This window comes from Melampsora larici-populina (genome assembly GCF_000204055.1).
Source record: "Melampsora larici-populina 98AG31 unplaced genomic scaffold MELLAscaffold_12, whole genome shotgun sequence".
Taxonomy (NCBI): Eukaryota; Fungi; Basidiomycota; class Pucciniomycetes; order Pucciniales; family Melampsoraceae; genus Melampsora; species Melampsora laricis-populina.
Genome location: NW_006768776.1, coordinates 1,415,243 through 1,430,518, shown reverse-complemented (window position 1 = coordinate 1,430,518; position 15,276 = coordinate 1,415,243). Strand labels below are relative to the sequence as shown.

Genomic DNA, 15,276 nt, shown 5'->3' with positions numbered 1-15,276 from the left:
TTAATGAATTCAGACCGATAATAACACTTGAAGTTGGCAATAATGCCCGCATCAAGTGGTTGTACGTGAGATGTGAGATTTGGAGAAAAGAATTCAAGTTGAATGTTTGTTAGAGGTTTGTCTGGGTTGACTGTATGACCAGAAAAGTTGTCGACAAGGAGTAGAATCTTGCGGCCCTCTATTTTGAGCTCTTGGTCACAGGACTCGATCCATTCTATAAAAAGGCTCGTCTGCATCCAAGCTTTTGTATTGTTCCGGTAGTAAAATCCAAGCTGCTCGCCCGACTTCCCATGAAAGCATACAGGTTTGTTAGCTTTTCCTATGATAAGAGGTTGGCGTTTATCGGATCCGTCAGCATTGGTGGCAAAAGCATACGTCAGACGACGCTTGTCTGACTTGATCCCGGACTTTGCATTAAATGCTAAGCCCTTATCGGGAGGCATGCTACAGAAGTTTCAAATACATCAACAATTGTTAACAAATTTAAAACTATGGTATTGCAGACTTACCCATAAAAAAGGCCGGTTTCATCCATGTTATAGATGTTGGCGAGATTGTATGAATCAGTGATCGCACGGACATGGGCTCTTTCTGCAGAAACAGTTTCAGGTGAAGCTGAGGCTGCCTCGCCGTGACGTTTAATCGAACGTAGTCCTATCCGGCTTTTGAAGCTTGTCAACCATCCCTCAGAAAGATTGAGTCGATCCTCATTTGGTATCTTGAAGAGGTCTGCAAAGCAATGCCACATCACACGTAGGATTGTGCCAGTCAAGATTAGACCCAAATGTTCAGCCTGAGTAACCCAAGTCTCAAGTGCATGGTTCACTTGGGGATGCTCGGTTAGAATTTTTCGCTTGGCATGAACACCGCTGCCAGAATTATAATCCGCACGCATCCTTGTCTCTTCAGCCAACCATTCCGAAAGCCGAGGCTGTCCAAATCGTAAGTTGGGATAGATTTCTTTGAATCTTTTTGCAGTCTTGGTTTGTATCCCCCCATTGGAGTGATGCCAATTCATAATCTCAATTCGTTGAGAAAGGGTCGGGTTGACCTTCTTTACGTCTTTATTGTTTGTATTTGTAGGCTTCTTTTTGGCGGAAGGCTTTGGGTGTAAAGGGTCCGTACATTTACGCTTTTCTGGAAGGAAAGTTCAAAGTTCAATCCATCATTGGGTGAGCTTGAAGTTGACACTGTAAGTTAAAAGTATGTAGACTCACTAGTATTATTCAATGCTTTTGAATACACTGGACCAGGCTGGTCAGCCTTGAGGATCAGGACCTCCAATGTCGCTTTCTCCTCCTTGTTGAACTTGGTGGCGGCGCGAGCAACATCACCAACTTCTTTGATTCGACTCATCACCCTCCACTCGTCAACCAAGTTGGCTGATTGATCCATGAACCGTTCATCAGCTTCGGTGAGTGTCTTTCCTGAGCTGATTAGTTCTTTCAAAGGTTTCAACCGAGCATCATTCTCGGTTTGCAAGGTTTTAAACCCTTTTTCAATCTGAGAGATTGTGTACTTGGAAAGGTCTTTGGGAAGCATTATTGTAGAACTTATGAATGTTGATGTGAAGTGAAGATTCTGCAATGAAAAATGTACAGCCATTCCGATATTGCTTGTTGCACCTTTTTGAAAAGAAAAAGTTTGTGAGCTTGAAACCTAAGTTTTAACCGGTTAAAACCTGAAGTTTGGCTGTATCGCCTTGAATTACAGCTGAGTTTGAAGTTTTATCGAGTAAAAACTTAGGTTTCAACTTTTCTTTTTCAAAACGGAGCGACAAGCAATATCGGAATGGCTGTAGTATAGTGGCTCTCAAACCTGACCCAGTTTCAAAAAACCCGGTTGCCCCAGTTGAATTTTTGGCTGGGAGCTGTCAACAAATGTCAACTTGATACACAAAGTTACTGCCAAAAAACAACTGGGTCAACTGGGTTTTTTGAAAACCGGGGCAGGTTTGAGAGCCACTTATGAAGAAAAAAAAATACAAAAGAAACGTAACCACAAGTCACATGACCCACTAAATTATTGGTTTTATACCCGGGAACCCAAAAAAAAAGTATCGGTTATCGGAAATGACAGGTTTATTGGTTTTTCGACAAAATTTACCGCAAATAAAATATATTTGCCCGAAAAACTATTGGTTTTCCAAGAGTATCGGTTTTGAGGTGTATCGGTTATCTGAGAGGCGACTGTAGTCTATATATCAAACAAAAAGCTTATCATCTTAAACTTTCATAGTTTGGAATGGAATACTTTACATAAATTGTCACTGGATTTAGTTTCTCTTCATTCAGATTTCCAAGATAGTAGAGTGATAAGTTAAAAAGTTTACGTCGAAAGTGAATTGAGTTTTCTTCTTGAAGCTTTTTAGGGGTTCTCAAAGTAGGCCCGGTTTGTAAAAACCCAGTTGACCCAGTTGACTTTTTGGCTGTGATCTGTCAACAAATGTCAACTCGATACACAAGGTTACTGCCAAAAAGCAACCGGGTCAACTGGGTTTTCTTGAAACCGGGCCAACTTTGAGAACCCCTTTTGTATGACACCCAGCTCAAGGATCACTCAGACCGATCAATTTTCTCAATCATCTTTATTTCTTCTTCATGTAAATATTTGATGTTTTGTTAGTTTTGGTTTTTTGATATCTTCTATGTGCGAGTAAGCAATCGTTGAGGATCAGCGTTGTCATGAATCCCAATGATGTCTGTTTTGAGTGGTGGATCAAGGATGAATGGAATTAAGTTTGAAGTCAGAAATGTGAGCTTAAGCTAGGGGTGGGTAGTTAAGTTCTAGAATGAATGAATTGAGAATCGGAAAAGTTGAAAAGTGAAAGATTGATCGAATTGGAATTTTAACCAAGAAAGGTAAACAGACTGAAGTAGCATACAACTACAACAACCATCAACTAACCACTATCAACTAACCATCAACCATCAAATCAAATCAAAATGGTTCCTAATCCACACTTATCTTCATCTTCTTCATCAAATCCACTTTCATCTTCTTCTTCTTCTTCCATCAACTCATCATCCAACACTTCATCACCTAATCAGAACTCAATCAATTCTTCAATCTCAATCACTCCTTGGAATGATCATTCATCTTCAACTCTAAACACTACCAATCATGATAAAACTTCAACTTCTTTATTATCAGATCCAAACACGGCTGCTGCTGCTGCTTACTATCTAGCTGATCATTCTCAACTCGATAATCTCTCAGATTCAAATCATCATCAAATCATCAATCATGATCATCATCATCATCAAAAAGCTTTACCTACTACAAATCATTATCTTAATCAGACTTCGAATTCGATCCATCCTAATTCTAATCCGAACAGTAATCCTATCAATCAATCTAATCCTTCTTCTAATCTTAATCATCATGATCCAATCTCAACTTCTTCGAATGATAAAGATAAAACTATACGAAAAAATTCAACTCGATCAAATCAAAACACCATCAAGACTGTCTTTGGTGGATTAGTAAGCTCAATGAATGGTAAGTTCTCATACTCATCCTCAAATCATCGAAAACACACACTCACTAATGATTCATATATGGTCCAATAGATTTATTATCAAATCAAAAAAAAGTAGAAGTCTCAGCACCATATGATCCAGTTCATCTAACACATGTAGGATTTAATTCAAATACAGGAGAGTTTACGGGTTTACCAAAAGAATGGCAAGTTAGATTACAAGAATCTGGGATTTCAAAACAAGAACAAGAAGCTCATCCTCAAGCTGTGAAAGATATTGTAGCGTTTTATCAAGATGCAACTAAAGGTGATGGTGAAGTTCAATTTGATGATGTTTGGCATAAGTTTGGTCATCAACAAGTTGAGATTGATCAACCATCACCTATTGAAAAGAATGGAAAAGTTAACTTTGAAAACCCAGTTAGTCTTATATTATCATCATGAATTTATAAATTGATGGAGTTCTGATTGTTTCTTTTTGCTTTTTCAGAGATCTGCACCTATTCCACCTCTTAAAACAAAAACTTTATCAAGAAAATCATCCACTACTCCATCGCGACAAGCATCAAGAGGCGCCAGTCCAGTTTCGCGAACAAGACCTACATCACTAGAAGTCAGCGAAGCAAGTTCGAGTCCGATCCCATTAACCAAACCATTACTCGATCGATCTAAATCCACCAACACACATGCATGTCCTAGTCCAGCCAAACTCCATAACTTACCAGCTCATCCACATCGAGCAGCTCCTCCGACACCTAAATCATCATCTTCAATCATTCCATCTAAATTAGCTAAAGCTGCTTCGATGAAAGCCACCGGATCTGCGCCTCTTCCAACTACTACTTCTCATCAAACTCAACCACATCCTCCGGCTTCTGCTGCAAGGAAAAGAGAAGCAAAAGCTCCAAAGGTTTCAGATCAAGAGATCATCGATCGACTTCGAGCGATCTGTACGGATGCAGATCCTACTAAACTGTATCGAAACTTGGTGAAGATCGGACAAGGGTTCGTTGAAGAGATTCTCATAAGAAAAAAAGCTTGTATGAATTGTGGAACTGAAAAGCTAATGAACACCTTTTTTTAACAGTGCATCAGGAGGAGTTTATACAGCATATAAGTTAGGTACTAATGAATCAGTAGCCATCAAACAAATGAATCTTTCACAACAACCTAAAAAAGATTTAATCATCAATGAGATTGTAGTGATGAAATCATCATCACATCCTAACATTGTGAATTTCATTGATGGATTCTTGGTGAAATCCATTGAACTTTGGGTCGTTATGGAGTATATGGAAGGAGGTAGTTTAACAGACGTAGTGACTTGTAATATCATGTCTGAAGGACAAATCTCAGCGGTTTGTAGAGAAGTGATTTGTGGTTTGAATCATTTACATGCTCATGGAGTGATTCATCGGGATATTAAGAGTGATAATGTCTTGTTATCATTAAAAGGTGATATTAAATTAAGTAAGTCGATCTTGACTATATTTCCAATCAGAAATCAAAAATCAAGAATTCATGGTTTCGTCTTTTTGGGTTGGGGTTTTGGTAGCCGATTTTGGATTCTGTGCACAGATTAATGAAGGATCTGCTAAACGAACTACAATGGTTGGAACACCTTATTGGATGGCACCAGAGGTTGTTACACGAAAAGAGTATGGACCGAAAGTGGATATTTGGTCATTAGGAATCATGTGTATAGAAATGGTAGAAGGAGAACCACCATGTAAGCGATGATCAACTGAATCCCAAAACGGTTTTTTTTTGATTGATTGATGGTTTTTTTTTTGAATCAGATTTGGCGGATAATCCATTAAGAGCATTATATTTGATTGCAACTAATGGAACACCAAAGTTAGATGAAAGTAAATATTCAAAACTTTTATTATCATTTTTGTGGGAAACTTTGGAAGTCGATTCGGATAGAAGACCCGATGGGTTGAGTTTATTGAAACATTCGTTTTTAAAGGTTTCTGAAGATTTAAGATCACTTGGTCCATTGATTAGAGTTTGTCTCTCTTTTTGCTTTTAACTTTTTTTTTGAAAGAGAGGGGTTCTTTGAGAGAGGGGGGTTTTGAGAGAGGTTTGGCGTTGATTTTTTTTGGTTTTTTTTTGGTTTAGGCTGCTAGGGATCAGAAAAGGACTGGGTCTTGAAAAAGTTTTTTCGTTTTTGTAATTCGGTTTTGATAAAAGATTAGATTTGAAACAAAAGAAGAAATCAAGATTATATAGATAGGTCAAAAAGATTTGATGATGATTTTTTTTTCTCACACTTTTTATAATTATCTTATTTCGTTTCTTCTTTTTTCGTTTCACTATTGATCTGTGTGTTTTTTTTATCATTTTTTTTTCTTTGAGGTATTTGTGTTTCTTTTAGTTTTTTTTCTTTTAGTTATCTGTTTTTCTTTTAGTCATTTTTCCTTTTAGTCATTTTTCCTTTGAGTTATTTTTTTCATTTTTTTTCATTTATTTATTTTTTTGAAGGCGAAAGGTAAACTAACAAAGAAAGGAAGGGAAAGGGAAAGGGAAAGGGAAAGATAAATAGAACAAGGAAATCAGAAGTAGTAATTAGTAGTAGTAGTAGAAGAAAATCTATTGATTTGTGGAAAGAATGCCCGAAATTGAAAACTTTACTTTTAAATGGCTTGTATAGAAATTCTTCTTATGATTCTTTTTACTTTTTTTCATGTGGTTTTTTTTCATGTGGGTTTTTTGGTGTGGGTTTTTTGGTGTGGGTTTTCATGTGATTTTTTGTGATTTTTTGTGATTTTGTGTTTTTTTTTTGTGATTTGAGATGATCTGATTTAATGTGACTTGATCTGATTTAATGTGATTTAAAAAAATAATAAAGAATAAGATATTGTTTTCTTTAGATAAGTGTAAAGAAAAGTAAACTAATAAAAGGTTTCCTAAAAGTTTTAAATAAAGATGTAAAAAGAAGTATTAAAAAATGAAAAAGAACTGGAGATAAAAGAGGAAAAAAAAATTAAGAAGTGTGATGGGGATTTCTTAACCAAAAAAAAATGAAGTTTATCAGATATGGTTTTAGATTATGTGATATACCTTTGAAAGGTTAAACTTAAAGATTGTATGGTTCTGTTAAGTACATACACTTATTTGATAATATATGTGATTGTTTTTGTACTGACCCCTTGATCTTTTGCCTTTACTTTGTCAATAACACCTGAGCTTGGTGGTTATAGATTTTGGGATCTTTAGGATGAGCTAGAGAATGATTGAAGAACAGGAAACAAAGAATTTGTTTGACTGGTTTATACAAGTTACAAGAGATTACAGTGCATAAAGGCTAGTTTCAACTACAGCTTTACGCAGGGCTGGCCCTAGTTCCAATTGTTGGTCAAATCAAAGAAAAATCCAGATTTGTCAGCTTAAAGGACATGCTGCCGCATTTTCTCATCAGATACTGCATCATTTGACATTTCAACATATACTATGGATTGGCAGTCAGTGTAGCAAAGACAGCTCAACAAGCAGCAAAAGAGAGCCAAGAAAAAAATGACAAGACCATCAGGTAGAGAGAATCAAGTTCATTGAACGGAACATAGCTGATACAGAGGATAGTGGAAAACCTTCACAAAGAATTATGGGTAGTTTTTTTTACTTACAAGACCACACCAAAGCTTGCATGAATTGGAAAATGTAAAGATCACTTTTTGGTTATTTTCTTGCTCTATTTAATTTCTTGACTTTTTCCTGTTCATCATTACATTTCCTTATTCTTGTCATCCTCTCAATATGGTTACACTTTGAATAAATCAACTCATTTGTTAGATTGTATTGATCTTGACATCATCTCAATCTTTTCCTTTTTTTACCTTCACTCAATCTTTACCTCAAATTGATCTTTACTATATTAGGTTTTTACAGTCTCATGCTCTTTACAATTATCAATCTCTTCACCATCAATCATCCCACACACCCTACACAAACACTCTTGGAATTGCTTGCACTTGGTCACTGCTTTTCATACTTCTTGTCTATACCCTGTGATTGTTTTTTTTGCTAACTGATCTTTTCAAATTTTTATTTTGTTCTTCTTGAAGAGCTGCTCTGCTCCCTAATCCCTCACACTGAGGAGCTGAAAGGTAGGACCATAAGAACTTAAGCTAAGACTGTAAAGAATTAAGCTAAAACCTAGAGGACATAATCTAGGTACTTAGAGACGTAACCTAGGTACTTAGACACACAAGATAAGTACCTAAGGGCCTAAGTAGGTGGCGTAAGTATGGGTCCCAAATGTTGGGCCAGTGAAATTTTTTTTGGGGGGTCCCTGGGTCCTATGGACCATTAGTATCAGAATCTAGCCAGTCCCACTATTGATGAAACTCAAAAATGTTTAGATCAGATTAGAATTCACCACATCAGGTTTAGGTTCTGTGAATTGGAATAAGATTTGATTAGATCAAGATAAACAAATATTGGGAAACCCTAAATTGTATTATTAGATCAAAGTATTCACAAACATCTTATGAACTCTGGCTGGGGTTGTATCTATTTGTCAACCTGGAAAGACTGGTCTAAGGTGCCATTAGGTGCGTTGGGCGTAGTTTTCAGCAAGTATTTTTTAATCATAGTTTAAAGAATAGAAACCAGTTTGGAATGGACAAAAATTCTTTGTTGGAATAGAGACAAGAATGGCCAGTCACTTTGTGTTGGAGATGGGAGATTATCAAATATTACATTATGGCTGTTATGGTTACATTTGTTATGTTTTGGTATTTGTTATTGTTGTGGTCTTTTATGATCATCCTGTGTGATGTTTTTTGATATGTTTTCTTTTTTATTTGATTATCTTGGATCATATCACATTGCCTGTGATTGTTAAGCCTGCAATGACAGCCTGTTGAACCCAGGCTTGAAGTGCTTCATCAACGTGTGGATGCTGGGCTGTGTTCTTTTGAGATCCAGTGCAACGGTGGCATGGCTAAGCTAAGTTAGGGCTTAGTGGTGCATTAGCTTAGCAATTTTTTGTCGCTAAGCTAATCCAGGAGCTTAGCTATCAAAAAAATACATGTTTTAAGTGCAAAAAAGGGCTGCTAACACTACACCAAATCAATAATTTACCATGGAGTTTAGAAAAGTAAAGATGTAGAAAATTTCCAGAAATGCGTGAGAGGTTGGAAAAATTTGAAGAAAGTATGGTTGAATCAGCCTGTGATGTCCATCATTTTGCATATTTTTGCATATTTTTACCTCGACTTTGGAAGATGTTCCAAAGAGAACTTATTTTGGGCTGTATTTGGTCAGAAACTCAAATTTTGTCCAAAACTACCCAGGCTTGGGCAGAAACTTTTGAACAATCACAAATACAACAATTTTCTTTCAATCCATTTGACAGTTGCAAAATATGAAAGCCACAGACTGTATCTACAATTTTCATCTGGATGAATAAAACCCTTGCAGAAAAGATTTAGAAGCTCTTTTAGCTTTGCTGATGGGGACGGTGATTGCTGTACCTCATTCATTTTTGGACACACACCACTCATTCAAATTTGTATCTGGTAAAATGAACATGTAGCTTCCAGAATGGGCAGCCATTACAGACTTTGACACAAAATTGACAATTTTGTTGGTCTTGCAAGGTTAATGCCTCCATGACTGCCAGATTTGGCCATAAACTGAGTTTCTGACCTGATATACACTGATGCCGTAAAAATGTGTAAAAATATGCAATATGATGGGCACACACAGGAGAATTCAACCCTTGTTTTTCCATACTTTTTTGACCCTTTCTGCCTTGTATATAATTTTCCATGTCTTCTCAATTTTCTAAACTCAGCGGTAAATTTGAAATCTGGCGTAGTGTAAGCCGCTATTAGCGGTTTAGCGGCCAATCAATTGGCTTAGCGGGTGTCATTTTACGCCCGCTAAGCTAATGGCTTAGCGTTAGCAGAAATCCGCTAAGATTAGCGTTAGCAGATTTTTCCTTAGCGGCTTCTAGCTAAGCTAAGCCAAGGTGGCAAAAATCCTTAGCTTAGCTTAGTGAGCCACCATTGTCCAGTGTGACCAGCTCAATGATTCCCTTGAATCTTGGTCTTGTCTCTGACCCATTCTGAAATGAGTGTTTGCTTGATGTTCAACTTGGGATAGATTGCAGCAAAGTGTTGTGCAGTCTTAGATTTAGGGTACTCAAAGTTGTTCTGGAAATTTCCCAAAGAGTTTTTCCAGAATAGCAGAAGTTTCTTTTTTGGTGTGTTCTGGCATTCTGTCATTCAGCAAATTTGAATGCACCACACTTCCAAAATGCCAGAAACCACCAGAAACCCCATGAGTTACACAGCCCAACTCAAGCATCTTGACCCTCATCCCCACTCACATCAGCACCCGACCACATCACCATCAGCTACTTCATCACATCATCACGCTCACCTTCACATTAGTTTGAAAAGCCAACTACAAATAAAATGAGACTAAAAATGATTGTTTCAAAAAAGAAAAACAAGACTAACAACAATCATTTCAATTCAGTTTGAAAAACTTGCTTCAAATCTGAAGGGCCAAGGTTTTGAAAGGCCAAAGTGAAAGGTCTGATCATTGGATTTTTGCAAGGGTTGCTTGGTTGGCTGGAGGTGGGGGTATCAGTTGATCACTTGATCAGGACGGCTGCGAGTTGTGAGTCGTGTTTTCCTGAATGCCAGAAGGGTTCTGATGTTCTGGAAAAACCCTTTGGGAAATTTCCAGAACAACTTTGAATACCCTAATTGATTACAACCATTCCGTTTGTACCAATCAAGGACTTCAATTAACTGAGCCAGAGTTGTTTGAGCCTTTGCCGCTTTATTCTTTTTACTTGTTGGTGGGTTATTTTTTCCTTTACTTTCCTCAGCTACACGTTTCTTGGAGCCTAAAACATTGAACAACACATCTTTTCAACAAGTGAACAACTCAATTACAGGCTGAAGGTTACAACTTACTTGGTTTTTTGGCAATCACTGCTTCCTTTGTCTGATTGATTTCAAAGCCAAAAGTTCAAGTCTCTTCAGCTCATTTTTGTTGAATTTACTGGCAGCCTTAGCCACATTTGCTTCTGCTATGATCTTCCTCAACACAAGTGTTTCATCTATCAAGTTTCCAGCACAGTCTATGAATCTTTCATCTGCCTCTGATAATTTTTTCCTTTGCTGATAAGTTGCTTGAGAGGCTTGAGTCTTTTGTTATTCTCTGTTTGTAGGGCATTGAAATCTGTTTCAATATCTGATACACTGAAATGTGAAAGGTATTTTGGAAGCATTTTGAGACTGATTATGCTGAAAAATACACAAGGATGCAGTTTTTTTCACAAATCTTCATCTTTGGCAAATTTTGGTTATGGCTTTTGACCTAGGCTTCCTGAAAAAAAAATGTGTGAGGTATGGGTTTTGCCCCACTTTTACCTGCCCATAAATTTTATGGACCCAAATTTCTATGGGTTAGCCAAAAGTATGGGATCAGAGGGATATGGATTTTGAGGGAGTCAGCTGTATACTTAAGACTCAAATCTTGAATATCTTCTAACTCCATCAACCCTCCTAATTATAATAAATGGAAAGTGGTTAGTGAAAAAAAACAAGCCCACTGCTTGGTGAAATCATTGATTGGTCTTCATGCCTTTGAACTGGCCTTAATGTATACATCTTCCCAAATTTATTCATGATACATGTCATACAATGATGGCATTTGGTTGTAAGCACAGGACAGTTTTCACTACCTTCAACCTCAGATTCACATTTATTTTGATCTCAAGTAAACTTTCTCGGATGTCAGCATTGTCGTATTTCCAAAGTAAGTGGGAATTTTGGTTTCATCTGATCCAAACAGTCCCTTTGTCTATCTTGAACTAAATTTCTTGAAATCCTTTCTGATTCCTTCTCCAATCTTGGTTTGAATTTGGGAAGGATTTCCAACTGCATTGAAATTGTTCCATCAACTGTTACCTTGTGGTGTAGTTCAAATTATTCCTCAACTCTAACCCTTGCTTTCTTATCTTCCTTTGATAACTTGGGTTTCTTGATTTATTTCACTTTCCTCAGTCTCTTGTTCAGTAATGCACAAAAAAACACTTTATGTGGGCCACTTTGCGGCTTCACTCTATGTACCTCTAGCCCAACAAGCCTCAGACAAAGTGACTTTCTATCACAGTAAATAATTTGATATTATGAATAGTAAAGCTTTATTTACGATGAAGAAATGCCATAATGATAAATTTGGCAAATACCATGTTGATCACTAGAATATGTCTACATTTGTACCAACGGTGGCACGGCTAAGCTAAGTTAGCGCTTAGCGGTGCATTAGCTTAGTGATTTTTTGTCGCTAAGCTAGCGCTAAATCCTTAGCGCATTCAAGCTAAGCTAATCGGATTTTGATTTTTCCTTTAGCGGGTCTGCGCTAAGCTAAGCCGGGAGCTTAGCTATCAAAAAAATACATGTTTTACGTGCAAAAAAGGGTTGCTAAGCCGCTATTAGCGGTTTAGCGGCCAATTAATTGGCTTAGCGGGTGTCATTTTACGCCCGCTAAGCTAATGGCTTAGCGTTAGCGGATTTTTCCTTAGCGGCTTCTAGCTAAGCTAAGCCAAGGTGGCGAAAATCCTTAGCTTAGCTTAGCGAGCCACCGTTGTTTGTACCCATCAAATTCAAACCCATCATCACTAAATCCCATGAACATGACAACACAATTAAATATACTACCTTTGACAACTCATGTAAAACATAGATAAAAATTCTTGAATCAATCTGATTCACATAGTAATACAAGAGGTTATATCAAATCAAGTTTATTCTTAAAGAAATAATTCCATGAGCTTCTCCTTGCCAGTGAAAATCATAGCCTTTTATTTGGTATATATGGACACGAAGAGGTTTGGAAATATACAATATCTGAAAGAGGATTGGTGGGGGTTTATGAGTTATATATTTAACAAGAAAAAGTATGTAAATTTCATAAAATCTCAAACAAAACAATAAAGGAAATCTTTAAGGACTGAATGAGAGGATACTACTCCTTGTAATTGAAGTTGGATCTTATTATTCTTGATAAACAAAGTCTGTTTATTTTTTGGGGGGCAAGATTGTAATTTGACTGATCCTCAAACCATACTGAGATCTTTGTTATGTATTGGTTCAAGAGTTAATCAAACAAGGTGGTAAAAGACTTGAGCAAAGTTTTGATGTTCACCATCCATTGATCGTTTTTCTATTTGGGAATCGGATCAATCAAGATCACACACCCTATATCATCCTACTGGGATTGTATGCACCGAGGTAGACCGAGCCACTGAACTCCTGTGAACAAAGAGCTGATCAGCGTTGATCACTCGAAATCAACATCAGTTCTGGATGTGATGTAGATCATCCAGCCTCTAGGTCTTTGCCTGGGAGTTGGAATTGCGCGATCTTTCGAACAAATTGACAAGTGATCTGAGCTTGACAAAGTCCCACGCTGACGCCCGCCTGCGGCGAGGCTTTTTTCATCCTGAAAGTATCTCACTTCGCTGTTTTCTCCATCCCCTCGGTAATTCGTCTTACTCTCAAGCAGGTATACTCATCTTACATTCTCATTGAACACATTACCTCTGGTGAATATCCTTTCCACATCTGGTTTTCGCCTTGTTTATAATCTGAGATTTTTTGGGTTCTTCTGATCTTTCATGGTCATTTGCTTTCATTTTTCAGAGCACTATTCAAGCTTCCAACTTCATGTCAACCTCGCACCGAACAAAGACTTTATGTACACTGGCTGTCGGTCTGGTACTACTGCTCATTCAGGCTGTGAATGCGGACTCAGTAAGTCACATTACCTAACCCTTGAAATCATTAGTCCTGAACTCACCATACATATTATTTCAGTATGCAATCTGTTCGACGCAAGGCGTTGTGGCGTACATCGGCGATGATAAACTGATATATCCACCCGGTACTACTTCACCCACTGGCTCAGGACTAGCTCAATGCGGTCCAAATGGACTAGTTATCAGTGCACCGCCGAACTTTCCCCTGGGGAACGGACAAAACCTGCGTTGTTCTGATGCCAGTGGCAACTGTGTGTGAACCAGCACTCCTGGCAAATCGGCAGCCATATTCACAATTCTCTTCGATAGCTGTTTACCTAACTTAACAAAGTCCATCGCAACAGCCCTGTTTACAACCTTTGTTTTGATCTTATTACTCCATTACTTCAGTTGTACATATTTTCCACCTTCCATTCTATGTGGAGTTTATGAGCTCGACATATTTATATACTGCATCTTACAATACGAATGGACTTAGTCCGACTGTCCTAGCACACTTGTATGCCACGCATAAGTTTTTACGGGAGGACCGCCGCCGACGGCTTGCCTGGTTTGCGTGGATGAGGAAAATGTTTGCATTCCGCATTGCATAAATATGGAGAACTCTTCACGAAGTTCTCCCACTCGCTACCAGCATAACTTTCCAAGTCTGTACACATTCATGGATGCTGGAACTCATCACCATGTCGTACTCGAACCTTGGTTGGTAGATACTCACAATCAAGCTTGAACACTGGCGCTAGCAAATACAAACACTGTCTTGAAATTGGAGGTGTATGTATGTTTTCTTTGACCTGACCCTTGCCATGATCATCAGAAGCTGCAATACTTGAGACCTGTGTGGTTTCCGAGCATGTATAATGCTCGACACCGGTGCTGCTCAAGCGTTCGTCGACAGTCATCATGGTGGATCTACGCTACCCAGTCGCTCCACTGCCACCTCCTCCTGAAACCCTGAGACTCGATGATACCCGCGGTGTCATCACTGATAAAACAGCTCTTAGAAATTAAAAGAGTTGGGGTATGTGTGTACATACGCCGGCAACTTGCGCTTAAAGTCAAGATCACATCAACCAAGATCGATCGTACCTCAAGCCTAACTTGCAGTTCCTCTCACTGGACCGTACCAACTGCTCCAGCGAGAGGACTGAGTTGAGTTTGATCGTACCTACGCTCAACATTGACAAAAGCGTCGCCATCGGCAACTAAGCTACTGTGAAATGACTCCTAGATTTCAGTCCATGGACTGTGACAGCGTCGAGGTCGAAAGCTGTGATGATGTAAAGACTACCTTTGTCATCTTGACCTAGGAAACCGGCATGTGGTATTACATAGTGTCTGGACTTGAGGAAATTTGGAGTATATAAAGTCAGCGTTAGACGCACATGACCTTGACTGGTCAATCAAGAACATTTCTTTTCCTTCCTATCCATCGACACTCGTAGTTAAACCCATTGTTCCCATTCCTAAGAATTACGTCTTGTCAATCAATTGATCGAGAGATGGCAGCTTTAAGAGTTATGGTCTTGTTCTTCATGATGGCTACTACATTCATTGCTGCTTGTCCAGTCCAGTGAGCTCCTTTATGTCATCCTTTTTACAAAGAGTGTGGACTTGAGTTCGGAAGTTCTGATCCCTCCCTTTTTTGACAGTGACATGTATGGTACGAGTGACCCTGATGGGAGCGACCCATACAACCTATCAACCAAATGTAAGTCGTGGTTTCGGCTCATCTGTATATTACTTGCACTCATCTCGCAATGCTTTGCACTTTGACTTTCTCGAACAGGATGTCGCTCAATCCAATTCACGACTAGCGATGGGTAGCTTCGAGGGCTGTCTTCACGCCATTCACCCTTCCGTAGGAGACTTTTCCCGCTCTCCGACTTACAGTCACCCAACTAGCAAAACCATTCATGGATATCGCATATGCTTCACGTAGTTAACTATCGAGCTTGAATTTGTACCATAGAACGGAAACATTCCTGGTAACACTATGGACAAT

At 38.4% G+C, this 15,276-nt stretch overlaps 2 protein-coding genes across 2 annotated transcripts; both read left to right on the top strand.

Moving 5' to 3' along the window:
- Positions 1–2,945: 2,945 nt before the first annotated feature.
- On the top strand, positions 2,946–5,638 carry MELLADRAFT_124624 (putative serine/threonine protein kinase; the record flags this gene model as incomplete). Its single annotated transcript, XM_007408434.1, has 7 exons — positions 2,946–3,501; positions 3,573–3,901; positions 3,972–4,486; positions 4,569–4,951; positions 5,037–5,210; positions 5,281–5,492; positions 5,606–5,638. The coding sequence occupies 7 exons, from the start codon at positions 2,946–2,948 to the stop codon at positions 5,636–5,638; spliced, it is 2,202 nt and encodes a 733-aa protein (XP_007408496.1).
- A 7,541-nt stretch (positions 5,639–13,179) lies between these two features.
- On the top strand, positions 13,180–13,864 carry MELLADRAFT_105220 (uncharacterized protein; the record flags this gene model as incomplete). The annotated part of the gene is made up of 3 exons (XM_007408435.1): positions 13,180–13,266; positions 13,330–13,522; positions 13,662–13,864. 3 exons carry the CDS (start codon positions 13,180–13,182, stop codon positions 13,862–13,864), a joined length of 483 nt encoding a protein of 160 aa, XP_007408497.1.
- Between the last annotated feature and the right edge of the window lie 1,412 nt (positions 13,865–15,276).